Source organism: Dromaius novaehollandiae, chromosome 9 (genome assembly GCF_036370855.1).
Source record: "Dromaius novaehollandiae isolate bDroNov1 chromosome 9, bDroNov1.hap1, whole genome shotgun sequence".
In the NCBI taxonomy this organism is placed as follows: Eukaryota; Metazoa; Chordata; class Aves; order Casuariiformes; family Dromaiidae; genus Dromaius; species Dromaius novaehollandiae.
The window spans coordinates 19,541,566-19,569,300 of record NC_088106.1 but is presented as its reverse complement, the minus strand read 5'-3'; the positions used below and the strand labels follow the sequence as shown (position 1 = coordinate 19,569,300).

At 37.2% G+C, this 27,735-nt stretch overlaps 1 protein-coding gene across 5 annotated transcripts in view; it reads right to left on the bottom strand.

Moving 5' to 3' along the window:
* Positions 1-27,735, bottom strand: part of TRIP12 (thyroid hormone receptor interactor 12) — an 83,052-nt gene that overhangs the window by 5,135 nt on the left and 50,182 nt on the right. For 3 of the 5 annotated variants that reach the window (XM_064516870.1, XM_064516872.1, XM_064516873.1), the window contains 30 exons: positions 26,964-27,112; positions 25,334-25,369; positions 25,155-25,250; positions 24,713-24,805; positions 24,404-24,565; positions 22,415-22,483; positions 22,127-22,292; positions 21,301-21,418; positions 21,002-21,158; positions 20,496-20,649; positions 19,721-19,949; positions 18,908-19,026; positions 18,116-18,323; positions 16,900-17,000; positions 16,594-16,768; positions 16,012-16,153; positions 14,883-15,074; positions 14,044-14,195; positions 11,917-12,089; positions 11,401-11,474; positions 11,104-11,303; positions 10,167-10,294; positions 9,723-9,874; positions 9,151-9,293; positions 7,610-7,766; positions 6,226-6,324; positions 5,571-5,685; positions 5,148-5,302; positions 4,494-4,658; positions 3,140-3,304 (listed from right to left, as the gene is read on the bottom strand). In XM_064516870.1, coding sequence (XP_064372940.1) covers positions 3,140-3,304; positions 4,494-4,658; positions 5,148-5,302; positions 5,571-5,685; positions 6,226-6,324; positions 7,610-7,766; positions 9,151-9,293; positions 9,723-9,874; positions 10,167-10,294; positions 11,104-11,303; positions 11,401-11,474; positions 11,917-12,089; positions 14,044-14,195; positions 14,883-15,074; positions 16,012-16,153; positions 16,594-16,768; positions 16,900-17,000; positions 18,116-18,323; positions 18,908-19,026; positions 19,721-19,949; positions 20,496-20,649; positions 21,002-21,158; positions 21,301-21,418; positions 22,127-22,292; positions 22,415-22,483; positions 24,404-24,565; positions 24,713-24,805; positions 25,155-25,250; positions 25,334-25,369; positions 26,964-27,112 — 4,244 coding nt within the window. The remainder of the gene's footprint in view (positions 1-3,139; positions 3,305-4,493; positions 4,659-5,147; positions 5,303-5,570; positions 5,686-6,225; positions 6,325-7,609; positions 7,767-9,150; positions 9,294-9,722; positions 9,875-10,166; positions 10,295-11,103; positions 11,304-11,400; positions 11,475-11,916; positions 12,090-14,043; positions 14,196-14,882; positions 15,075-16,011; positions 16,154-16,593; positions 16,769-16,899; positions 17,001-18,115; positions 18,324-18,907; positions 19,027-19,720; positions 19,950-20,495; positions 20,650-21,001; positions 21,159-21,300; positions 21,419-22,126; positions 22,293-22,414; positions 22,484-24,403; positions 24,566-24,712; positions 24,806-25,154; positions 25,251-25,333; positions 25,370-26,963; positions 27,113-27,735) is intronic. The other 2 variants (XM_064516871.1, XM_064516874.1) reach the window with 1 other exon arrangement.

Here is a 27,735-nt window from a genome sequence, read left to right as displayed (position 1 = left end):
ATTCATGGAGCTGCTCTACAGCATTGCCTTATTCTGCCTTAATTCACAAGCTTTTACTGCTACATGTATGCAAGTGTAGTGCTACTGTAGTGCAACACACTTTGTAAAGAAAGAAAGGGGGGGGAAAAAAAGTTTTTTCTTATCTGCTCCATCATCACAGAAGTCACTTGAGTGCAAACAAAGCTCATGTTTAGAACACCCTGAACATGCAACTGGGGCAGAATTTAAACAACTTGTGCCTTGATGATTTTGAGGAAACAAAGCTAATACCCAGAATTCTGAGCAGCTGGTTAAATTGGTTCTATTTAACAGCAAGTGAAAGCCTTGTTCAAAAATCATGTATTAGATAATATTACAAGCCTAACCTAGGTATTGTCTCTGCACACTGTAGACTTGAATCATACTGTTATATTAAATAGTTTAATATCACAGAAATATGGAAAAGCTAAATACCTTCACCTTAAGTTAGTGGGATTTGGTAAGACAAATTTTTGGTAAGACTTCTTTTTTTTTTTTTTTTTTTTTTTTTGGCAAAAAGACAATATGATGGGTTTGTTTATGCTTTGGTATTTGCAGTTGCTCCCTCAGCATTAAACTGCCCTTCCAAAGAGGATAGTGCCTACAGAAACAATAATCCCAGTCACTTGTGTGGTGGGGGATAGCAGTCAGACAACCCCAAACTTATTTTCACACTCCCGTAGCCAGTATTTATCCACAAAGCTCACAAATATATTAGACATGGCAGACTGCATGTAACCAAGTTCAGATTCTTTTGTCAATCAATGCCGCTGATGATTACACTTGCCTCAAGCACCTCAACTGTAGCGGGGAATGAAGGTTGGCTGTAAAACATGTGTTGTCAACACACAGCTACTGGTTTCCAAATGTGATAAAGCTCTGCCCTGGAATACTGAGGCAAGCTTCAAAAGACATTTAAGCATGCATCTGAACATGGTAGGAACTCATGATATTGCTGGACTTCTGAAGCTGATATTTGAACACTGTTCCAATAATTAGAGTTACTCAGTCCAGACAGCTCTCAGAATTGAAAGCTTATTAGGGTCTGTTGATAAGTTTTTCTAGGGAAGAGGTAATTGTTGCATTTCAGTTAAGATACATATCCCTACTTTCATGCATCAGATTTGCATACTGAAGAGCAAGTTGGTAAGCACCAGCAGCACAGAAGGCCTTACACTACTCTAGCAGTAGGTGATGACTTGAAATTGTGACTATTTTCTATGAGCAGGGACATATGGCAGAATTAAGGTGCCTTACCGTCTTGTGGATTCACAGAGGAATCCAAATTGCTTTAAGAACTGCACTGTGGAAACAAACTTTTTTGTCCACAAATCTAGAATAAGCAAGTCGGACTCTATCACGGAGGGAGAAAAAAGAATAAAGTCTTTCAGGACACTAGCAGCTGAAATAATTCTGTTTTCTGATTAAGGGAGTGCTTATAAGGTAGTGCTTTCGGACTAAGGTAGAACAGTCGGGGGTGGGTAAGAGGCGGCATGACAGTAACAGTAGGATATTCTAGTTTTATAAGCTAGTCTTAATGGTAATCCAAACAGGATTTTAATGAAAAGGACATTTTCAAGAGCAACGCATTTATCCACAGGAAGGTGTAGAGGCTAACTGATAAATCAAACGAACTGCTATTTTGAAACACTACATCATACTCATGATATGGAGGACATCGATATTCTCTGAAGTCTTTTCCGTTTCCTTGACATTTTAAGTCTGTACTGCAGATCACTGGGTTCTATAGTTAAGTCTTCTCTTTAAGGCAGGAATATAAAGACAAGGGGAAAAAAAAATTGTGCAAGTGTCTTTTAAAGGAAATAGTCTTGAAAATTTACAAACAAGCAGAAAGCAAGCTTTCTGTAATCTGTTGTCCTATTGCATGCATCTGAAATGTCTGTAAGCCTTCATTACTGTATCAGACACTTGAAATACACTGTCTAGAGGAAGTAATTGCAAACTGTCCAAGTCAGACTTGAAAGCAAACTTGCTTGGCAAGTCAAGAACGCAAATTCCGTTTCTAACAAACTACAGTTGCTGGCACTTCCCATGTGCAAGTCTGCAAACAGCTTTATTTCCAAATACATTTAATTTATGAGTGTTCCTTGATCAGCAGCATTCACTTTCAAGAAACACAGATATGAGAACTAGATACGCACATAACTGGTTGAATCTGGAATATGAACTAAAATTGCTTTTAACATTCAGTTAAAAGCAGATTGTGGAATAACTTTGCAAAGTTCTCAGTTAATATCCAGGCGTTTGAAGAGTACTTGAAAAATCTTAACAGTCCTCTGAAAATGAAATTGGTAGTAGATTAACCTGCCAGAAAATGTATTATTTAGAAACTGGAATATGACATTTTCAGAGTGCAGTCAACCATTCCCGTCTCCATCCTCCTCATGACTTTGACATAGTATTTCATTCTTCCTTCCTTTCCCCATCTCTTTGCCAGGCTGCTTTTAGTCTACTCCATTTAATACTTCCTTATGCAGAAACCTCATCAGTATTGCCCTTTTTAGTTTTTCTAGGCTTTATGTCCTTTCTGAGAGGGAGATCAAAATGCGTGCACACTGTCAACTTATTACAGCATTGTTTTATTCCCTCTTCCTTACCTAAAACTTTTAGCATTCTATTTCCTTTAATTTCTACTCAGCATTGAGCTGATGTTTTCATAAATCTGACTCAAAGAACTTCAAAACTAGTGTAGCAGTTCAAAGCCAACTGAAGGGTGGTAGCAGGTGCTCCATCAGTAGTCTAAACATTCATTATCATATCAAAATGTGAGAGCTTGTTAAAAGATTCTGAAAGTCTGCAGCTCTACTTATTCCACTTATTACAACACTTTATAGTCACAAAAAGCATAAGTCTGAAGACTTCATTATGTATAAACCAAATAATTCCATATGACAAAATTTCAAGTAAAGTGCATCGACTAGGGTTCAAACTTTTTCTTTGGTAATAAACTAGAACAAACCAGAAACAATTAGCAGGAGAAGTATTATTGCTGTGGCCAGTTCAAAAGAATGAACTGAAATACATTTGGAAACAAACAACTTGGGAGTAAGGTGGGAGAGAACTAAGAAAAACACGTAGTCCGAGCTTTGCTTTTACGTACTCTGAGATACTCCTCTAAATTGTGGATGGTGACTGGTATATCTTTTCCCCCTTTTTTCAGCTCTATATTAGGAAACCCAGGAAGCGTGAAGTCCAGCCCTAGATCTTCTACTGAGCAGCCATTCATAGTCAGAGCCTCCAATGCATACTGTAGACTTTCTTTGGTCTAAAAAATTCAAAGTGAAAACCAGTAAGAACAACTCATTCATATTAATTTATCCAAAAGTTACAACTTCTAAAACAGTTTTGACTAAGTGAACATTTCTATAATAATTATAATACTTTCAGTACTGTTACACTACTTGCTTTCCTCTATTTTTCCAGTGTACATATAACAGCAAACCAACACAAGGCAAATAAACTATCTTAAAAATGGATAAACCTGAGAGATTACAACAGTACAGTATTTTATAGCAACTCTGGAGTTTTTTTTAAACTTCTTGCATGTTATAAGTTTCAGAAATACTGTTGCAAGTAAAGGAGGTATGTGTGAAACAGTAAGGTACTCAGCCTGTGTTTTTCTTACAATAATTAAGAGCATTTGTATTTGGCGTGCATGCTGACATTTTTCAGCTTTTATCCAACAGGTTTCACACTTTACAAACCCTTACTGGGAAATCAGAAGTGGTGACCAAGGAGAGAAAGAGTGAGGGGGTACAATAACTTCACTAGTAATATTGAGAGTAGAAGTTACAGTACTACCATCTAACCTACTAATATTGAATGCTGAAAAGAGCATGCATGACAAAAGCCTTTTATCACCACGCTGCAACAGTGAACATTACTATTTATGGTTAAGAGTGGGTAACCTACAAAAACTAAGACTCTTCTATTGCTGTAGAAGGACTTGTATGTTTACAAAGTGAACTTATATCAGTTCTACACACTTTTTTCAGTGGAAAAAATAAAGGCACTTCTAAAAAGAGAAAAAAGAGAAACCACAGAAAATGTAACTAAAGTAATAACAAAAGCCAAGCCTTCTGCATGTTCGAAATTGAGTATAGATTTTTTTTTCCTCCTGATACTAGAGTCAGTTAGTCTTTTCAAAATGAACCAGGAGTTACTTTAGAACTTCTTGCAGTTTTCACTGTTTCTAGCTTGTGTTTAATCACACACAAGGATTCTGTAATAGACTAATGTTAAGAGTCCACATTACTCAGAATGGCTTAATGATTAAGTCTACAAAAATTGCTATTGTTATAATTACTAGCCACATTAACACTATTTCCTCTATTAAAATGAAGTCATCACTATTATCACTGATAATAAGGACCACTCTATTCAATTATGGGTACTTCTTAAAGACCAGAAGCATATAAAGATGCACTCTTCCTTTCTTAGGGTTACTGTCCCACCTGTGTTTTGTCCTGTTCAAGTCTTTTCTTTTGTCTTACAATATCTTCAAGATGATATATTGATTTGGCTACTACTGGATCAATACTGAACAAGTCATGCGATGTCAAGGAAGTCTCCTGTCGTAACATCCATTTATAAAAAGGAAGTCCAAGAGGAAGGTCCACCTAGGAATCAAAACGTGTTTTAGTACTGAACTGTTAATCTTTCAGAACTACAGTATTTTGCTCTTTTATCTCTTGGCTAGATCTAGAATACTGAGCAATTGATAGTGTTTTCACATACCAAAACACAGTGTTTTTACTTGAGAAACTTACAGCTGACAGAGCACAATTGACTGTTTGGAACATATATGCATTAGAGCAATCAGCAAGTTATCGGCTGGTGTGGCAGCAAATAAGCCCAAAATAATTTTGAAGTCAGTGTGCAGAGAGATCGCAACACCTGATAAGAATTAGCTTTTCTATTTTTCAGTGTAGACTCAAGAATAAGTCTAAAGATCTTCAACGTACACTGTCCTTCCCCCTTAAAAGATTTTTAAAAAAACTGCTAAAGCTGAAAATGCTTCCATGCAACTCTTAATGCTGTCCCCTCCCCCCCCCAAACCAAAGCTAGATTTTTCATGTAACCCTTTAGAATCACTGTTTTATTCTTACCAGTCTAAAATCCATGATGGCCTTGGCCATTAGTTTTCCTAGAAAGCGGAACTTCATTTTAACTTTCGCAATGTGAGCTGGCTTGGCTGTTCTACCAAAGGGAAGTGCAAAAAGGCCTTGAAGGTTATGAATATACTTGGTACCTTCCTGACTTCCTGTTGAAGAAGGAAAGAAAGGTTCAACACATACACTGCTAGCTTCATTCCAGAGACAAGTTTGAAAGTAGGTAACTTCACAAAAAGTTTAGGTTATGGTTAACCACCAGTTATTATTATTATTATTGTTTAAACAATCTCACCCTATCATAAGCCTTATTATCTGACCAAAAATTGAGGCACTCTATGAAAGCTCTTCATCTAAAGTCAACTTAGAATCAGTCCTATATTAGATCAACATTGATAGCTTTAGTAGTAAAACATTTACCTTTCGGATTGGCTAATGTTACTTCTTCTCCCCTCCAGAGGCCTAAGTCTGCTCTCTGTAGTTCCTGAGATACAAGTGCATAGAACTCTAGTGTGGGGCCTAGGCCTGTGCCAACCTTCAGAAGGGAAGGCAGGGTGCAGAGGGAGGAGAACAACAAGAAAACAAACAAACAAAAAACATAAAAAGAGAGTCCGTTAGGGCAATTGAATGTCAAAATCTTTACTTAGCCTGAGATTTATGCTACGTTATAGGCTATTGCAAAAAGTCTCTAGAGAACCTAACTACCCCAACAGTTATAATAGAATTGAAAAGCTTAGGAAGACCACATATCAGAGTGGGTAACAATGGAATAAAAGAATTAGCCACCTAAAGATCATACTATAGAAGAAAGGGAAGTGCAGCTGTTTGGTTAAAGTTAGAAGAAATGCACTCTTTAGAATAAAACTGATCACGAAATTCAATAGAAGCATTCAGAGTTTCTCCTAGCAACTAGAAACCGTAACTAAGCAGATGAGGGATAATTAATAGACAGAATTTCGTGGCACCAGTGATGGCAAGGAAGAGAGTCTGACCAAGTCATTCTAGGGAAGTTGTAGCTTTTTGTAGTAATCTTCATTAAAAAGGGGTTAAATTAGACTGCATTGACATTACTTACTTCATTCTCATACTGGATTTCCAACATGGCTCTTGAACTGCCTAGATCCTGCATCACAGATTCTGCCTGTTTCAACAGCTCATCTCTGTTCACAGTGCGCTACACATTATAGAGAAGTTTTAAGTAGTGAAATTATGTCTGTAAGTCCCAATTCCCCAGACAGTTACAACAGGAAAAAATTTAGTTACGCAATCTTTTCCACCACACGTTAATAGTTCAACAGTTCAATAATTAGTAAGTTTATACTCCATTTGACTACATTCTTGCTTCTATATGAAAGCAGACTAGTATTACAGTACTTAATATAAAATAAAAACCAGTGTCTTACAGTTCTATCAGTGTAACTTAAAACAGCAACTGTTCTTGTCCAGGATCCAGCAACAGGACTACAACATAGCAAAGTGTTATCATGTGACGTTACATACCTCACACAGATGTGAGAGGAATCTGTCTGGGACAGTAAAGTCCCAGTGGTCAATCCTTTCCCTTCAGTTTAATGTTTAGGAAGTAAAGTAGCTCTATAACCGGTTGCTTAGAAAAGATGATGTAGCATACAAGCTGTTAGCCTGTATTCATATAAACTTTCTGCTCTCCCCATCACCCCGAGCTAATACATGGTGCGGAAAAACAGATTAGAGATGCTATAGCTCAGCAACCTAAGGGAAGAATCCTCTTCCCCACCCTTCCAAAACCCATGCTAGGGAAAACTGAAGGTTTCAAAAGCAGCACTGGGATTTCTATGTACTGAAAGCTATATTCTAGTTAAGTTAGATTCTCATGTCTTTTGTCTTCCTGAGGTGTCCAACACTATACAGCATGTCTGTACTATACAGCAGACAACATCTCTCCCCAGACTCAAGGTGGACACCCAAGACTCCCCCGATTTAAAACAGTCACAGCTTAGGTTCATTATTGCATAGTGACAAGAGGTTTAAACACGCTCTCAGAATGCTCAGGACAATGTTTCTGTTTATTTGGGCAATGTTTAAGCCCCTACATCCTACTACTACTTGAATTATTCTGGAATTCTACCTAGAGTGAATCAGAGATTTAGAAGCCAATCTGCCAGTCTACGAAAATAACACTAACGTAACCCAACACTTAAATTCATCTTAGCAACGCCCAGAAAGTGTACTGACTTCAGTTCAAAATTAAGCAGGCTCAAGAGAAGCAATGTAGTATAGGCTAGCCAGTTCTGCCATCTAATGGCAGATACCTAAAAGACACACACTTTATGCTTTGAGGCTTTTAAAGAAACAGAAACAAGCCACCTCTTCAACTATGCTACCAAAAATTTAAATTTTAAAAATAAATTTTTCCACAATGACATTCTTAAAGACAACAAACAGATCATTCATTCCATTTATGAACAGGATATACTTACTTTTTTCCTGTCCAGTCGTGGTGCCACTCTGCTATCCTGAGAGTCTGACTGATTGATTTCTGGATTAGTATCCAGTAGTCTTTGCATGGCTCGATCACGATCAAAAGCAGTTACATAAAACAGCATTTGTCGAGTATCAAATGGAAAGAAAAACGGGCTGTAAAGAAGGTTGGATTAGTTAGCTGAGATTCAACTAACATCTATTACTACAATTTAAAAGAAAAAAAACAAAAACAAAAAAATCATAAAAATGTAGTATGCCTGAAGGTAAGGCTTTAATAAACACCAGTAAAAGCAGCCTCCAAAAGGAAGCCTCCTAGAACACACTTTTGTTTTAGTTACAATCCTTATGAGCAAAGTCTTGAGATCACATTTTAAAAAGCAAATATAGACTCCAGAAAATTCTGTTCCAGAAAACTAACACAAATATTTGAATGCCTTGACTATGCAAAGATTATATCAGAAAGCAGATATTCATTTACTTGTTCATGCCTGCTTTACAATTAGTGTATTAATTCAGATCAACTCTTTTAAGAGGGTGACTCAAGGTCAGGTACTTGGAAAAAAATGAGAATCTATGTACAGCAGAACCAGCAGTCTGCCTTCACCATTTTTAAAGATGCTTTAAAAAAAAAAAAAAAATCCACGGAAGACTAGTAAGCAGAGAAACTTTCTATTTTATCAATTCTACTATTCTTGAATACATGCATGTTCTCGGTGTAATCCTCCACTAACATTTAAGTGAAGGATAGTTTTATAGAGCAAGTATGGCTACAGATGAGTATACATAAGAATACACATTAACTATTAAGCACAAGTAATTTATGGTCTGGAATGTTAATGAAGAAATTGGGAGATCTGTTTTGAAAACAGAAGACCAAATAGTATCTCTAGAGTATGTATTTCCAGTTGGGAGACCCAATGTTGCTTCAATTACTCTACCTGGAAAAGCCAAGAATGTCAACTCCAATTTTTCTTTATTTTTATTTTTCCCCAGATGCAAGAGTTTTACAGCTTATACTGTCTATCAAGATACTACAAAGCATTATAAATACTTCATAATAAAATGTTATACTATGTTTATAACTTTTACATTTATTATAGACTCATTTAACATAAACATTAACAGTAATTATTTAACATTTATTATAAAAATTAAATTTTCCTTTGTACTGTATTGAACATGCCAAGATAAATATGGCAGAGCAATAAAAATGCCATTAAGCAGCTAAACAGAAGGACACATGACATCGAGAATCAAGTATTTGTATTTCAACAAGAAAACTTCAAATTACTCAGTAAAACTTGTAAGCACTAGTCTAAACTTTACAGCTAGTCCTTTCCATCCACATTTGTTTCAAACTGTGCCGTACGGGTGTAAGTGTTCATCCAAGCAGCACCATGTAATTTAAGACTTCTGGGACTATATTTTACTCTCCCTCAATACTTCCAAAAACATTGTAACATGCTGTACTTTGGCAGCCCAGCCAAGAGGCCTACTGAACTCAAGTTGGAAATACTATAGGGTAAGTCCTTCATACCATGTTTTTCCAAGTTCTGTCAGCCAAGTTGGTATGTTTCCCGTCATAATTACCAAAGGGTCCTGAAGCTGCCTGTTCGCTTTTGCTGTCAGTTTACTGTTGATAAATTCTGAGGTTGGAATAATCTCCTTGCAGATTGCATTCTGTGATGTTAAAGAACATGTTTGTAATTAAAGAAATATCAGAAAGTCTTTTTACACCTCTAATTTGCTTACCAAAGGAGGGAAGGGGGGAGGGGGCAACAAAACCAGAAAAACCCCAAACCTTTCATTGTCACTTGGCTCATACAGAGTACGAGCTATGAAAGACTATCCTTTTTATGAAGGATACTGCTCTTCAAATTCAAAGGAGTAAAGAACTTGGAAAATGTTTATTTTAACACAGTGAAGATCATATATGTCTGATCATTATAAATTAAAACCTTCGCCTTACCATAAATTAGAGAAAGAGGCAGGGGAAGAAGATATTGCACTTTTTTTTTTTTGAGGGGTAGGGATGAAAGACTATCTTAAGATGTATTGAACACAGTTTTTCATATCAAGTATGAAAGAGATTAAAAGTGCGCTACTCACATCATACAGGTAATACCAATATCGACTGATAGCATGTAAAACCCTCAAAAGAAGAATAACATCTAACGATGGATCTTCAAATGTTATGTTTTCGGGTGGAGCAGATATGAGGTAAACTTCTAAAGGATTTAATACCGAAGGGCATACACCATCTAGCAGCAAGGAAAAGAGATTTTATCAAAGCCAGTCACTTAGTCTTCCCTAGATTAAGTATTAGGAGCCTAGGCAATGTTTGTCATTTATATGGCATTCACTCAACTAAAACAGTTTATATAGACAACATATACCTTACTTTTAATTTTTATATAAATGTATTTATACATTTACTTTTATTATGCATGTTTTAAAAGAAACGTTTATTGTGGTGTCTCCAAACATGCTTCCTCCCCACACTTTCAGAAATGTCACAAATACTCTAACATACTACCTCAGCAACATACTCACCATGCCACAACTCATCATGCTTTTTAGAATTTCTAGGGGAGGTTTTTGTAGGAGCAGTTTGCGCTCTTCCTCTTTTACCACCAACACAGTCCTTATTACCATCTTCATCTTCTCTCACGGGTTTGTACCTAAAAAAAAATTCAAGTTTTAATAAACATGTGTGTGAAATATTAAACACACATGGAAACAAAACCACTTCTTAAAAGTGTTACTTCCTTGATTAACAGAATTTTACTTGAATGACCCTTAAAAGCAGTAAGAAAAGAACAGTGCATTTGGATATGATCCAGCCTTTGAAGCTAGCCCTTCAGAAGCAAAGCATGGGGGAGGAAAAATGGCGACCCTCCCTCCAGCTCCATGAACTGGGAGAAGCAGAAGGCATAAACAAATGCCAAAGAACTTTTGCTTTGAAAGACAAGTATTTAAATATTAGTAATAAAAAAGACACAGCTGAACGTTAAAATGTTTGCCACAGTCATAGGCCAAGATTGCTCCTTACAGCCATACAGACATAAGGTATAACCAGAGAATACATTTATCTGCACAGTAATTAACTATAAGAAACAGCGTCGAGTTGATCGTCAATTGTAGACTGCAGATATGTTCTCTATTGGTTGTAGTTAGTTGCCCAATGCTAGAGAACAATTTCACTCCATTGAGCTGCTGTTGTTTTAGATCCTCATTTCTTATTCATCAGCTTTACTCTTTGTTATCAACGAAAGGTAACTTGACATTAGCTAGAAGGAATACCTGTAGCTGACAATAAATGCTTACTATGGTTTAAGTATCTCAAGAACATCAGGAAATTTCCAAGCTTCACAGTTTCGGAGGAAAAGGGGGAAAAAAAAAAAATCTATATTAAAATTTTCTTTAAGTATATACAACTAGAAATTTGGAGAAGCCAGTCACCAACTTCTGGTTTCTCTAGCCAACTTACCAAATGGTATGTGTTTTTGTCCAAATCCCAGCTCTTCCCAGAGGGTTGCTTTCATCATCTGTAGACTCCCTCTCCTCCTCAGCTTGTAAACTGTACTGCCTAACTGCTTGATACACAGTCATATTATATGGCAGCAAGTGATCCCCAATGTAAAATTGTAGTCTATGTCTCACATTACCTGAATTTAAGAATTGAGCAGCCTGAACAAAATAAACAACAAGGTAAGAAACTGGTTTGTTAGCTTTTCTTTAAAGCTCTCCCCATGCTGTTCCCCACACCCCCCAACCAAAAGCTTACCAAAGATTCATCTATTTCTTCATCTGACCCATCATCATCACTATCTTCATCATCTTCTCTAACTCTGCCATAACCTGAGGAAAGAGAAGAAGAAATACTTCATTATATGTTTTTAAGTTAAGTGTATTAATACTTTTGTACTGCAACTTTTGTAAATTCCAGTGATTTCAGTTCCAAAAATACATCAATTCAAGAATGAAAGGTTCAGACACATTAGGATAAGTTTCAGTGTGAACATCTGGCATCAAATATGTCACATTATAGACAATCTGATATTCAATGTGATCATATTTCTGTTAGTATTTGGACTGAACTTATTACAACAGGAAAAAGCATCCTAGAAAAATGACAAGTTTCCTTTTAGCTTGAGTCTCCTCTCTGTGAACTAGATACGTTTTTAGGTATCACACATTTGTCTTCAGTATAATCCTGTCGGGTTTTTACAGGCTCTGTACCATTGATAGCACTAATTATCTTAAGAACCAAAATACGCGTGACTGCATAAGATATAAATACCTCTAACTACAAGGTATCTTTCAATGGCCTGTACCAAAGCCAGAGGATCAATCTTCACAGGTCCACCCTTCCACTGTTTCACATTAGCACAGTCTGGATGTCTTTGCAGTTGGCATTTTAACTGATGTGTGTTGAAGAATTTTAAAGCTTGAGATCCTCTGTTAAGAGAAAAACTCAAAATAATTTGTGAAAAAAGTTGCTACACAAAGAAAATCTAATAACCATCATTGCATAAACAATGAATTAAAATAGGCTAATGCATGCATTTGAGAATTTACTTGCTCAGAGTAAGATTTTAGCCTCTCTCTAAAAATATGCTATTAAGATTTGGATAAATGTATTCAGAAGTTTGTTATACAAGAACACCAGAACATAAATTGGATGAAATCTCACTTCCAATGAAAGCCAAATGGATTAAGTTTAGTCAGAGGTCTGATTAAAGTATGGTCTATATTGACCATCTTTTATGTTCGAAGTTGTTCAGTGGTCAACTGATGACATATTAAGTTTAGAGCCTCTACCTTCAGTGCAATAAGGATAGAAATTGGGAGTGGAAAATGCAAATATCCATTCATGTTATTTTTAACAAGGACCTAAAGGGACAAAACTACATACTTACTTATCCTTTTTTCATTACCAACAAGTATGGTTTATATACATGTTCCATCTCACCAAACTATCAATACTTAAGCTAATCATTTTTCTGCACAAGCCTCTTATCTTCGGCTGCTTCTATCTCCAGGTACTAGTGAAAGACTACGAAATTTTAATGCCTTGAAATACTCATTGACAAAATCCACAGTTAGACTAACAGTCAAACAATGCTGCGCTAGTCTGACTTCCCATGCTCAGTTTTCTACTAAAAAAGAGGTAACAGAATTTTGTTTTTATAACTAGCAACTTAATAACTTCTGTAATTATCCCACTTTTTACATAAATAGTGCATATTAGAAAGCATCATAAGATTACAGAGTACATACTATATGCAAAAGCCAATACCATTAATTCTTTCAAGTATTAGAAATCTGTACATCGCATTCATTCCCATGGATTCTAACAGTTTTGCAAGTGCTGAACTTCAATGTAAGTTACCTTACTGCTATAGTGAGAGGCTCTATACATCTACTACAATGGATGTTCTGTCACAGTTGGTGACAAAAAATCCACACTATCTTACTACCTGAAATAAAGACAGAAATTTTTAGCATTTCAGACTTCAAATTTAAAGCTACATGCATTTCATCATCTTCCAAAAGCCAAAACATAACCTTGTCAAAGACAGTCTAAGAAAGGAGTGTTGTAAGAAGTAGAATTTCTACTTTGCATTATTTAACAAAAATGTTAATATACCGGGGAGTCTGATACTCAAAACTTGAGCCCAGATGTAATATGGACTTTCTCTGCTCTTTAAAAGAAAAAAAAAGTTTATGCCACCAGCTTTAAACAGCTTTAACTTGCAAACACTCACTGTACGTTAACAGGAAGTAAACAGTAGTTCTAAAACCTGACTTGCACAACTCCTCCCCTTCTAATTTCCCTATAGTCACATGGATAGGCCTATAATCAAGCTGTCCTTGTAAAGAGCACCAAGAAATACTTCCAAAATTTATATGCACCTTATACCAAAATAAGCTTATTAGCTGCTATACATATATGCTATATATATAACCAAAAATAGTGCTGATGTATTAAGGAAGAGCACAGAAAAGGAATCATAGAAGTCTTGATTCACTCAGTTTTGTTACTTAAAAAGCATATAAGGAATTGGATTCTCAATTTAATTTATCTTAAGACACAGGGCAGGTCTACAGATACTTTTAACTATCCAGGCAGTCAAAAGTTATCGCTCAGCCATCATCAGCCAAGAAAGCAGAACTTCTCTGAATAATGAGGATCAGCACTGTAATATAGCACTCAGGACCCATCCCCTCCCCCCCCCCCCAGTAAGATATCAATGTCTCAGCAATAAACAGCTTATTAAAAAAAAATTTAAAAAACCCACAAAAACAACTATATAATTGCTTTTTTCTATTATAGGGCTGTTGTCTCTTGAAACTTTCAGCATTGGAACAAGTTGCATAAAACAAGAGCTTCCAACAAAACTGTTACCTGAGCATTAATCCTTACCTGCTCCCTGTTCCGTTTCCACTAGGGAAGTCATGTACTTTGACTGGAAACTGTTCCATCTGACTGAGGCAATTGTTCATTTTGTGGACTAATGCCAACAAAGGTGCATTTTCTAATGGCTCTAATCTTCCAAGGGGTTCTTCTCCAGGAAGCTGAAATATGTTCAAGTCTTTGAGTTATGTGCTTTAATGAATCCGTCTTAAAGAATTTACACCATGACTTATTACAAAAAACAGAACAATGAAAAAAAGAAATTAAAATCAGTGCTCTGACTTGAAGTACCTGCAGTATCAGGACAACTAGTTGATACATAACAAGTTTATGGAAGACTTGTTTCAAAGAATGCACTTCTCTCCCTGTTCAGATTTAACAGCCTTACAGATTTTAAGCATTCACCAAAGAGTAAGCTTCATGGAAGTTTTAATTAATTCTTTCCCCTCTTCCACATTAAAGCTCCTTCTTTAAAACTGGCCAATCCAGTTTCTTGCAGTATTTAGCACAAAAAAGAAGAGAGAGAGATCTTCCCGTATCAAATTTCTAAAGTCAGGAACAACTTCAAAGTTGTTTAAGACTCAAATAATCAGCCATTACGGGAAGCTTTTCCTACTGTTGTGTCTAATTTTCTCTAATTACAGGCTATTCTAAAGAGTTTATGACCTGTAAAGACACAGAACCATGTAAAAAGATGTAGTATTATACATCCTAACCATATGCAAAACATTCCTCATGTCCTCCATCCTCAAAAGTCAAGGTCATCACTGAATCTCAGAAGATCAGGAATGTACAATTTGAAACAAAGACCACTTAAGAATTCCAAAATAAGAAACAGGAAAACTTACTGGAGAAGAAAAAAACACATGAAGAAATCTTTTCAATCTGATATCCCTGCTTACAGCATCTTTCTCGCTTTTAGATGTCAAATAAAGCAGCAGTTGTTTCACAAACCCACTATGCTGGATTTCAAATGAGGAGACATCAGACTCCGAGACAATGCTACGGATTTCTACAAGGCACTCTATTCCACCATCCACCTGAAAAATGCATTAGCAATATTTTAATTTTACTACACTCCAGCATTAAGGAACAGCTATAGAAAAGGAAAAAGGATAGAGAGTATAGTAACTCAATACAAACAATGACTGACCAAGTAAATAAACTTGAGATAAGCAATTTTTCTATTTACGAGGAGGCATTAGAGGGGATAACTGAGTTTTCCCCCTTTTAGAAATTGGATCTTGCCTTTCTTTTCTCTCATGCAAAGTAAAGATGAGCTCCAAATAAAAATAGGGGAGAAAAACAAACAAAAATGGTATAGATTCTACAGGATATCCTTGTAGGAGAGAAGATGAGTGGTTTCTATATGTATTAATATCTCCTTAGATCAAAGGACAGACCATAACTAAAACAGCTAAACAGATGAGAAGTTAAAGGTTTAGATCACCTGTCAGGCATCTCAGTAGTCTGAGAAGCAAGGCAAGAGAAAAAGCACAACAACCTTTTACTAAAGCAAGGTTTAATTCTCAAGATGCTAGCAGATTTGACCAAATCTGCATTTCTTCCATCCTTTCAGCAAAAGGGTACCCCTTTTTCCCCCCCTCTGCCTGAAGCTCTGATTACAGTCTGTTTTCTTCTCTAGGAAGAAAGTCAACGAATACTTAACTGAAGCATTTTTAAAAAGTTGAAAGAGACACACCGTGACGCAGTGCCAGGAAACAAGAATACCACTGTTAATGCTAGTTATTTATCATAACTAAGTGTTTAAGAGCTTATATACTATATCTAAACAAATCACTACATGTTTAAGAAACACTGTTTAAGAAACATTTAAGGTAACAGAATCCACACTTGTAGTATTGTCCATACTGCCTAAATAGTCAGCTTTTCTCCAGAAGAATAGCCATATCCTTCCCAAATACTTCCACTGCTTCCTTTCCCCTCCCCACTCCAAACAGGTTTTCCATTTCTAACCTGGAGGTTGAGTTGTTCAGTTGCAGTGCAAAGTCTCTGTAATACATTTAGTGCAGGATTGCTTCCATCCATGTTTTCAGAGCTAAAATAACGTTCTACAAATTTATGGGCTTGCTCCTTAATCCAGCCCTTAATTTTTTCTCTGGAGAGAAAAGAAAAAAGTGGTGGGGGAAAAAAGCATACAAAAGGCATTTGGCCACACTTAGCATGTGCATACTCCAGTGTACAAGCACACACAGCAAGAGCACCACGTCCCCCATGTTTAACCGCAGTCACAGACAGCAACCCTTCCCTCTTACTCAAATTCAATAAAGATCTATTTCTACTGATTTCTTCTTATACCATTTTTCCTGTTCTCCATTTTTCCAGCATCTTATTATCTACTTTTCAGTTTCTTCTTACTAGGATCTACCTTAATTTCTATATTTTTTCCCCTAGAGTTGTTTACTTTGTTAAACAGCGTTTACCTCTTACTCATCTTTGATACATGCTACCTAATGAACTGATGGCTTACCATAATAAAGCAGACACACCTCAAAGTCAACTTCATACTATAAGTGTTTGGATTTTTTTTGTGCGTACCTGTTATTGGAAATGGTATCCTTGGAAGCAGCCCTTGCAAGACCACTAACTCCTGCTGTTCGTGCTGGTTCAATATTATTACTGTTGGACTGTGTGCTTAATCTTCCCCATGTTTTAGGATTTAAACTTGCCAAGAAGGAAGATTTAGGAGATTGAGTAGTTGTAGGGCTTTTAGCTGGAGGAAGCAAAGACAAAATTAAAAGAATCTCCTAGAATCAACAGGTTTGTTAAAGCTGGCACTGCTGACAGCTTGTAAGTTTACTTTGAATTTAAAGGGAGTTAGTTCTTATTTTAAAAATAATTTACCTTGATTGTCTACTTTATCATCATCTCTTGGAGGAGAATATTTTGGCCTCCTTGGCCCTCGTTTTGGCAGTCTTTTTCTCTTTAGAACATCACTCAGTCGTCTGTCCAAAATTAAAAAAAGCAACATGTTTCCATCCACCACGTTCATATGCAGACCCATCCCTCAGTTTAAGATGTGCCTGCCAGCTATCTGTCCAAGGAGGAAGAAAGGTTCCTTTCCATACCAAGGAGGGAAGAAGGGGCTCTGCCTGGGAGAGGGGGCCTCCACTCTCATTTATGGAAGAGACAAAGTGTCTACTCCATCCAGAAAGAAAGGGCTTCACTTGCTGGTCTCACCCTTTCATGAGCAGCCAGGTACAGCCAGCAATATCACTGAAGAAAGGTTTCTCATAATTATCGTATTTTTATACACGTAACTGTCTGGCTATTCATTTATTTGACTGCACAAAAACACACAAATCGCTACTGTATAACCACCAAAAGACACTGAACAGTTGGCACGTCTCTCCTGTTAAAACACAGCAAGTACTTTTTGAACAATGAAGTTTCCACTCACTAACCGCTACCCTTCTCAAGTTGACACATTTCAATTCTAGTTCAAAGCAAGTTCCTTATTATGCCAATACATTAAGAGAAATATTTCCCTCTCAAAATAAAGGCAAAAGTATAACAGTAATAAAATGTATTCCTACAAGAGATTTGAATTCTGAAAGCATTCAAAATGGTTGCATCCCAACAAAGCAGCCTAAGCATAACTTCTTTCCCCTCCAGTAATCAGCAAAAAAGAACCACGCACCATAGCTACCATGTCCCATTTCTCTGGAAGAATCACTGTCCTCAGGATAGTAAAACAAGAGACTACAGCTTTTGCTCTTGGCATCCCCTCTGGTCTCTTCCCAAGTGGCATGGATTGTTTTGTGTCATTAGATTATAAATACCAAGTCACTAGTCATTTTTTAAACATTTCATATAAAACTTACCAACATGACCAACTGAACAGTTTCAACACCCACTGTATTTTAGTTCCTTGAAACAAAAACACCACAGCAAAACGCAGTTGATTCTGCAGCAGCCCAAGTCAGTCAAGACTTTTTCCCAATATTTTCAGTTTCCTTAGGAAAGTATTTTGTCTATTGATTGTAATGGCAACTAGAATCAGTGAGGGGTCAACTGCTTAAGAATCAGATCATTTGTTCACAACAAATAGCACACTTACCCCTGCGGGCTCAGATCCAGAGAATCTTCCCTGCTGTGTTGTAAGCTGGGGGAGCCCAAATCTGCAGCTGCATTACTGGCAGCAGTGGCTGTTCCAGTGCTTATTGTTGTAGTGGTACTCAGTGTTCCTGATCCATTAGTGCATACTTTTGGTGGGCTTGTCAGCAAAGCCTCAGACTCTGCTAAATTTTTCACTTGGTGCATCACCCCTTCACAAAAGAAAGGTCTTTATACTATTTTTTTTTTTTTAAGACAAAAATCTTAAATTAGAACCTCTTTTAAGTATCACAGCATCCGTCCTCTGCCCCAAGCACTAACACTGAGTAAGTTTTAAAAGCAGTTTAATCCTTTTGGGAGTAAGTTAACCTATATTATTCACACAGTAGTAAAAACATCCCCCCCCCCCCCCCCCCGATGACAGCAGCAGGAACAGCAAAGAAGAAAAAAAAAAAAAGAATCAGTAAATTAAAACAAAGACTTGCTACTAAAGATTCATTAGTTTGGCTCATTAAAGACTCCCCATGTAATTTCAGCAAGCGTTCTTTGGCCTAAATAAGTTCACTGGCTTCTAGTAAGCCTGTTCAAACTTGTTTGAGATCCAGAAAAAACAAGCTTCCCTCCTCCAGAGTCCTGGCCAGCTCTTCTGCTGTCATATGAGGACAGCTGGCATGGATTTGCCCTTACCATGCAAAAACTAAGGTGCTAAAGTTGGGGGGGGGGGGGGGGGGGTTCCCCCCACCTGAAAAATCTTAATAGGGAGGGGAAGCGGGGAGGGGGGGAGGATATGATTTACCTTCTCTTCTGAAGTAAACACTAAAAATGTCAGGTAACTTTTGCATTAAGATCTCCGCCATCTGAAGGGCTCCAACCACTATCTTAAGGTCTTGACTTGACAGCATAGAGGCAATATGACTAAAACAGATAATTTGTTAAAAATTATGTTTGTGTTTTACTTCTTTGCTGTTGTTTTAAGATCAAGCTAGCTCATCTTGCATATATTGTTAGTATTGGAGACTGAAAGCCATCAAGTTTCATTGGGCTTTTGCAAAAGCCGTAAATAAGAGGATGGAAAAAGCCCTTTTCTCATCTAAGTCGCTTGTACCAAGTATTTCCATAGAAATGCATAAAGAATAGAAAGTTTTCTTTCTGGAAATTAAGTAGTGTCAGAGAACTTTGTATTGCCTATTGAATGCTACACATTCAGTTCACTTCCTACTTGCATCCTTTTGTCTAAACCCTAAGCTTATACTGCGTACGGGATGCTTCATGGATAGAACTAAACTTACCATCTGAATGCCATGAGCATCTGTTACCATTTGAATCATATTATTCCAAAAGTCACCTTGCCTCCCAGAAGAATTTATGGGCAAGTTTTACAAATTAGGAAAACAATAAATAGTAATGTTAGACATTACTGGCCATATAGGTAACTTGATTTTCTAGTAAGAACCTAGATCAGTCAGACCGCAAAAATCTAAGTTGCAAGAAATTCCTGAAGAACAGGCAACTTTAGCTTCAATAAATAAATGCACAATATTTTCCTTAAAAAAGTGATTCATAAAAGTAATCACAACACGTTGCATTTCATGACTGCTAATATACTCACCTTGAAACAGCATGGTTTTTCAGGACATCCTTCAGAAGTTCAGCATCAGCAAAATAAATTATCCTAAGAATTGCTCTAAGGCACTTGTGTCTAACAGCAGGTCCAGCTGAAGAACTATATACTTCATAAAGAACACCAAATAATGTTTTGATAAAGGATTTAGCCAACTCTGGGTCCTCCTTCATTAGCTGTGCTCGAGCATCATCCTTCTTCAGTTCTGAATGTCCACCTATGAGAAATTGTGCATGAAATCACTACATGGTTCTCTGCATCTCTGCTCTGTTTACCTTTTTTAAAAGCTGAATTAGTTTAGATCTCAAATCAAAAATGTTAATTTAAGAGCCAGAAGTCAAACTGACAAGAATGTAGTTACAAATCCTCCTTTTTTCACTGACATAAAATTTTATTTCTTCAATTTTCTTATATATCCCTGTATGTTAGTAAGTAGCAGCCTACTGGCTTTCTCTCATAATCCTTATTAAGAGGATTTTTGTACACAGACAACAGTTTCAGAAAACACCAAACCAGAAACCTCCTTCCCCCCTTTCCAAAATTTGTGTATTTTCAGTTCCCAGGAAGAGCTTGCATATTAAAAAGAATAGTTTCAGTTTGAATTTTGTTGCAAAGTCATCTTCATTCAAGCAATAAGAACAGTTTGATGTTCCACAGAAACAATAAGGAACATACTCCTGTTCACTAAGTAGGTTGCTGAGTATCCTAGCATAAGTTAGCAATAGCCAGAGAGGCCAGATGTCTTCTCATAAGCTGTACTTACTAGTGTTCGTATTGGCTAAAGGGTTTGGTTTTCGCTGAATGGCACGTGCTGTTCCGGTATCCTCATTTATTTGCTGCATAGAATTAAAATCAATAGTATAGACACGCCCAAGCGTAGACAGGCTTATCTCATCCTCACCAACTTGATGAGCCGCCTAAGAACAAGAACAAAAACAAAATTTAAGCTTTAAGAAATCCCTAACAAATAGGAAGCCATAGGAAGGCAGGGAGAGAGACAGAACAGTGGGAAAAGCAAGACTGACACAAATACAGTAAAAACAGTGATTAAGCACTCAACAGTTCACTTGTTACTGAATACCAAAATAGTGCCGTATTACAGCAGGAGGTTTAAGAAACTCCTGTGTTTCATATTGGGAAGAATAAGGCTGATAAGCATATTTCCAAAACAGTAAAAGGAGGGGGGCGGGGGGGAGCAGCACGCAGTTCCCTATACAACTGCACACATTTAAAAAAACATCACCACACAAACACATGTGGAACTACTACCTCTATTATTCGACTATCAATCCTGTTATAGGGATGCCAAAGACCCCTGTCATCTCGCCACTGCCATATTGCACCATCTGTATTTTGCGCATTTCCTTTCTTTAGCATAGTATCAACAGCAAAGATTCCTTCTTTTGGCAGACAAGGCATCAGTTCACTGAAAAGAACATTAAAACAGCATTTTACTAGAAGTACACATGCTAAAGTTAATCTGATCTGAAAACTGTTCGCCTTCAATTTAGAGAATTTATGGAGTTAACATACCAGCCAGACCCAGAATCTAGAACTATATAACTTACCAAATAAGAGAAGTAAGCTCATAAAGTTCTTGAGGACTTCGTGGAACAAGGTCAATTTGTTCTTGACAACTCCCATTTGAGGCTCCACAAAGGAGGAAGTGAAGCGTTTCTGCAATATCTATAAAAATTATTATTCATGAGATCGCCTGCATCAGAATATGGGCCCCATTTCATGCTGGATACTACACAGAAGAAATAGGCACTGCCCTCAGCAAAGAGAGAGAATAAAGGACAAGAACCAACCTATTTGGAGGTTTAAAAAAAAAAAAAAAAAAAAAAAAGGCCTGAAAACACCTTTCTTATAGTTAAGAACATTAGGGAGGAAATTTCAGTAAATACGCAATGGCAGGGAAGAGTAGTCGTGGAACATATTTGGAGTAACAAATCAAAATTTAGAAGATAGAAAGAAAGGAGTGAGTATCAAGACACTTAAACAGCACATTTACTTTCCTTCATGCTTTTTCTTAGAAGCTGCCCTTAAACCATGTTTCTCCCACCCAGTAAACATTACAAGATGACTATTCAACTATTCAACAAAGCACTGAAATGCTTTGTAACTTGTGTGACTAGCAGACTCAAAATTAGGTGAGCACTCCAGTGACAATCAACACCAGAAAAAGGTAGGGGAGAGAGGGAGGGAAACAATTCCAATAAAAATACTTTCAACAAGGTTAACTAAGCTTTATATCCTAGGAGAAGCATAGTAAGAGATGAAAGTAAAATATTATCTGTATATAATCAAGTGCACCAAGTTCTATATTGACTTGACTATAGGCACACACAAACTTAGAGAAGCCCCCAAGAACATGCAAGAACAAGAACTCACTTTGCTTCATAAGTTGCACTGCAAGTGTAGGACAATTGGAGCACATTAAGGAAAACATGCGCACCACCATGATGAACATTCCTGAGCTCAGGATAGGAGGAGTCACTACCAAGAGTTGCTGGATATTTGTTAACAAGTCCTTGGAAGCAACCTGCTGCAGCAAGTTCTTTAACAGAGAAAAGAGAAGTTAAAAATGCTAGCCTGATTTTGAAAGGTGAGCCCTTGAGAGAAAGGGAGGGAACGAGGGAAGAAACAAAAACCCACCCTCCAAAAACCCACAGCCCTTACCTCCTCATGCTGGAAGTTGTCCACTAGCCGTGCAAAACAGAGACAAGTGCTTTCAACAGACTTTTTATCCTATTAAAAAAAGTAAAGTTTCAGTTTCTAAAAAGCTCATATGTTAGTACATATGCAAGTCCTCAAAAGGTACTCTGGAGAGAGTTTATGATTTATTGGACAAAACAATCCCAAGTTTCAGAAATACCAATATAATGCTTAAGAGGAACCTGTGCTAAGTCAAGGACTTTGACAATCTCATGCCCCAGCTGAAAGAACATGTTTAGAGAAAGGCCTGTCTCCTCTAGCAAGTCTATTTGTTGTTACAGGAATATGAGTAAAGAGATTTCTCCTGAACCACACAGGAATACTTCCCAATTCATTTTCTGAAACAAGCATAAGAACGCTGGCATTCAATGTTTCCACAAATGGCCACAGAGAAAAAGAACCTCCTCTCACAGGAATCTGATGTACACGACACCAGAGTGATCAAGAAAGAGGTGAGTAAATGGGTCTGTAATATCCTTTAGATCCTAGAGGGAGGAGAGTACAAAGCCAAAGCAACTGGAGATACCTTCAAGGCTATTGTTTCATTTCAAAGCAGTTCCCCACCAAAACTCTGCAGGGACCCCTGACACTATCCACAGCTTCCAGCCGAACTGCAGATTTCGCATATTGCTTCAGGTTTGCTGCTGCTTCAGAAGAAGGAAAAAAACACCCTCCCAAACCTAGATAGGTGATACTGCTTAAAGCATATCAGAATCTCTCTTTTTCATCATGTCAGAGAGACTCTATTCTGATCTTTAGGGTACTTGGCTATCTTCTTACCATGAAAAGAACTGAACAACCCAACACAAAATACAGACAGTACACCTCACTGCATTTGGATATTGCTGCAAAGTCCTGAAGCATGGGAAAACAACTACAGACAGTGGCTACATGAACACTGTTTTTTCACATGCAGTACAGCTGAGACATCAAATCCAGTAATACCAAGACAGCAAAAACTACTCTAAAAATAGCTCAAGTTAAAAAGTTAACTGAAAAGAGCTAACTAAAGATTTTCTGCCAGAAAAATTCCACTTTAAAGCCTGAGGTCTTACTTTTGTGTACTGTAGCCTCTCTTCAGAGGGCAGCAGTCAGTACCTGCCCTACTATTGCTGAGAACAACACTCCCTACCCTTTCCAAAGCATCAGCTAAAGCTGACACATTTGATTTCTGTGAAGCTGCCTCAAAGACTTAAGCAGTCTCTCAGCAAGACAACATTAAAATTAAGAATATCAGGGAAGCTTTTTGTATGTTCTTGTGGAGACTTTCATTCAGTTTTATCTGTTAAAGAAAAAAAAAAAGTCATTTCTCCTTTCTCACCTTATTGATTCTCTTAAAGAGGGATTTGCCAACCAAGCAGTGTCATGAGCAATCCAAATCTGGACCTCTTCTAGTGCAATAGTCATTATGACTGCTCATTTATGAGCACAGAAGCACTGCAGGATAGGCAGATCTTTAGAGCCTCAGAGCTTAGGATTCGACATTTCAAACATTTGTGCAAGAGCAGGAGTTTTCTAAGAAGCAGTAAACCCTCTCAAAAGGTCAGTTGGCAAAAGCACGTAAGCTTAACTGACACTGAAGAAGCTTTACCTAGTTTAGAGTTGGGGAGAACTTAGCTCACTTGTTAAGAAAAGAGATTTCTTCTTAATGGTGGATAGCAAATAAAGACTAAGAACACAAGTAATAGTGGTTTTGATATTCAAATACATTCGTTATCTCATTTTACAAAATTAACAGGGGTGTCATGAATAAAGCGTGTTTACAAGAACAGGGAATCTGCATGTACACCAGAATACATTGGCTTAACAGTATAGGAACTTTAAGATATTTACCAGATGACTCACTGCAGTGGAAAATACAAGTGATACACAATAAGAACAAGATACCCGGAAGCAACTTTATACTACTTTTAGGTCAAACTGAAGACTTACTGTTTTATAAAAGCCTCTTACCTGATGAGTTAGCCTTTGTGTAAGCAGTGGCAAAGAGTCTGCCACAAAGTGAAACTCATCAGGTGTTATACTCTGGCAGCAGTTAGCAGCAATAGCTAGTGCGTTCCTCTGTGCATTTATGCTGAAGAATTCCAGATACAGCAAGCAGTCTGCTAACCCACCCTAAAACAGACAAACAGATAAACCTTTTCATTCTCAGTACTGCTAAAGTTACAGAAATTGTTTCAAGAACTTTATTTTAATTCAGAGAAATTACAGATCAGGTAGATCTGATAAAGAAATACAAATGCTTTCTTCTTCTATACTTACTGCCTGCAGAATAGCTTTACTATGTCTGCGTGATAACATCTCCAGGGCTGTCAGTGCCTGCTCTGCCACATCAATGCACTGAATAACTTGCAGCTAGAATAAAACATGAACATTCATAGCTTATTTGCTGAACCAGTTTGTAAGAAAAACTACATTCATTAACAGTATGACAGCCTGCACTAAGGCATATGCTAATGCAGCTGCATTGCTACTTTCAATCGAAGTAGCCAATTTAAGGCTAGATCAGCTGTGTAGCTAGTCCAAGAGTTTGCAGTTTGTATACATTACTCTTCGCAATATCAGTTGGACAAAGTTTTCTGTGAATCAGACAGTGCTTTTCAGTAAGAGCATGAACAAGGAGTAAACTCATCTTTAAAAGCTTCTCATGGAAGAAGATTTAATATAAATAAAATAAATAAATACTGCTGCAATTCATTTTTACCTTTTCCAAGAAGACAGGAATTGCATCTACCACTACAGCAGATGATCTGGGAAGTGCTTCCATCATGTATGTTAAGGCCCGACAAGCATGGTTCATCTGTCAAATATATTGAGAGATTTAAGTTCAGATGATACACCTCTCTCCTTCAAGGAATTTCTTCTAAAGTACAAGTCACTTACAATGTCAAAGTTGTGCTCCATCTGTAGCAATGTTATCTGTTAAAAGAAAAAAAGTGTTTTTCCTTAATTTAGAAAATAAGTATCAAGTCATCAGCATAAAGTACAAACATTACTGCAACTTTTGACTCAAGATTAACTTCAGTAATAATTTCAAGAGAGGAATTTTTCAAGCAAAGCATGACCTCAAAACCAGAGAACACTTTTTTTAAAACATATTTTTAATCATTAACTACACCACTCCATCCACATAACATTACTCAAACTACGTAGTACAGGCCATGCATCAGAATAGCTTCTTTTACTTACAGTATTGAACAATTGTTCATATGCTGCAGTTACATAAAAGCATGATCACATTTTAAAAGAAATTAACCCAGGAGAACACTGTGGAAAAAGTTGCAAGTTCTTCTACGCATTATTCTCCTGGATCACGTCTGCTACAAGAGCCACTTCCATCCTGACAAGCATATGTTTACAGAGCAGGATTTTCTGTATTCTCATAAAGCCATTTTCATTATTCTCACCACATTATCCAAAGACATACAAAAGATTACACTAAACTAAATCAAGTCACTGCATTGTTTAAATCCATCTAACAGTCTACAAGTCACAAAGGCTACAGATTTACCATTTTTCTGGTTAAACATGCAGTGAGCTGCAATTCCTGCTCATTTACTTTTGGAGGGTGCTTGGTTTCTCAATTTGCAAACCTACTTGTGTTCACATTGAACTACTTACTGCAGTTTGTATGGAAACTTAAAACTTAAGTTCTCCAAGGGGGAAACTACTAACAATATGCACAGCAAGGACTGTTTTATTGGTATCCACCAATTCCTACCCAGAGGAGAAAGACTCCATGGCCAGCAGCCTCTTTTAAGGTGCAACTTAAGGGCTCTTTTGGGACCTCCAAGTTCTGGGTCCTTCTATTCTAAAGAAAAACTGACAACACACACGGAGACTACTGCCTGAAAACTATACAAGTGAGAAAAGGAGAACAGGAACTGTTTCTACTGAAAGTATTTCTTCTTTTTAGGCCAGTACCAACCATGTGGGTCTCAAAAATAAATAAATAAATATTTCTACACAGATATATATATATATATATATACACATACACACCCCAGCACAGCCCAGCATTATATGACTTATTTAGGCAAAAATTAAACACAGAAAAATATTTACAGATTCTAAATAGTAGGCCAGGAAAGAATATATTACTGTGAGCAAGAAAAGACATAGTCTTGGCAGACACCAGAGCAAGAAGTCTGTGGAAGAAAAGTAAACCAGATACCAGGTGAGTTTTTACTATTAAGTATTGCACAGCACACTCCTTACAGTGTTAAAACAGACCTCTACTGTGTATTTGCACAAGTCACAACATTTTCTATATACTCATTCACATTATTAGCTCTCCTTTAATAGATGAAAGCTTATGACATTTTAAAAATTGCACATAAAGAAGAACTGTATGTTGAAAAAGAGAGGGAAAAAAATATTATATATTGCTCCTTTCAACGTTACCTCCAGCTACAAGCAAATGGACCAACAAATACCTCTTGAAGTTAAGAATATTTGAAATAAGCAAAGTACTGATTGGAATATTATGACTTCCATAAGATTTAATCTTTACCAAAGCTGGTACAACACTCTTGACTGGAAATCCTCCTAATGTTTCTTCATTTCCCATGACCAACAGCTGGCACATCTCAATCACTGCCTGCAGTTGCTGACTTTCGTCAGTGGCTTGGAGACCTTGTAGAAGCTGTTGGGCTTTAGAACCTAGGTATTGGGGAAAAAGATATTAGAAAAAGAGATACTAGAAGACGTAAAGGTTCAAGGCAACTCTTATATTTCTGCCAGAATGGAACACCAGAGATGGCTTGCTTTCCTCTGCAGTTTCACTTCCTTCCCCTGCCATAAAACAAAGGGAGTGCAGAAGGGAGGTGAAATCTCGTTCTTAGCTGCCTTTCTGGTGCTGACTGGTCAGCATAGGGAGTCCACCACACTCCGTTCACCACAGCCATCTTGCCAACCTACAGCAGGTGACAAAACCCACACATCATCTTTGTAGAGCAAAGGCCTTCAACACACACTCCCTGGATAATACAGCACACGCAGTACCCGTTAGACCCCATCTTCTTCTTGGCAAACAGCACAACAGGCTGCCTTTGGCTCTCCTAGAAGCTGAAAGGACTTGGACTGGAAAGTATGCATCTTATCCAGCTGCATAATACAAATATGGTGGAACAAGGGTAAGGAGCCACGTTCACACTGATACACTGTCTGAAAGAACCAATCTCTGCCGGACACCCAAGACACTTTGAAACTATGACCAACGCACCTTGGGAACTGGCACACCCTAACAGTTTTAAAGCTAGCTTACGCACTGACTTAAAGCTAGC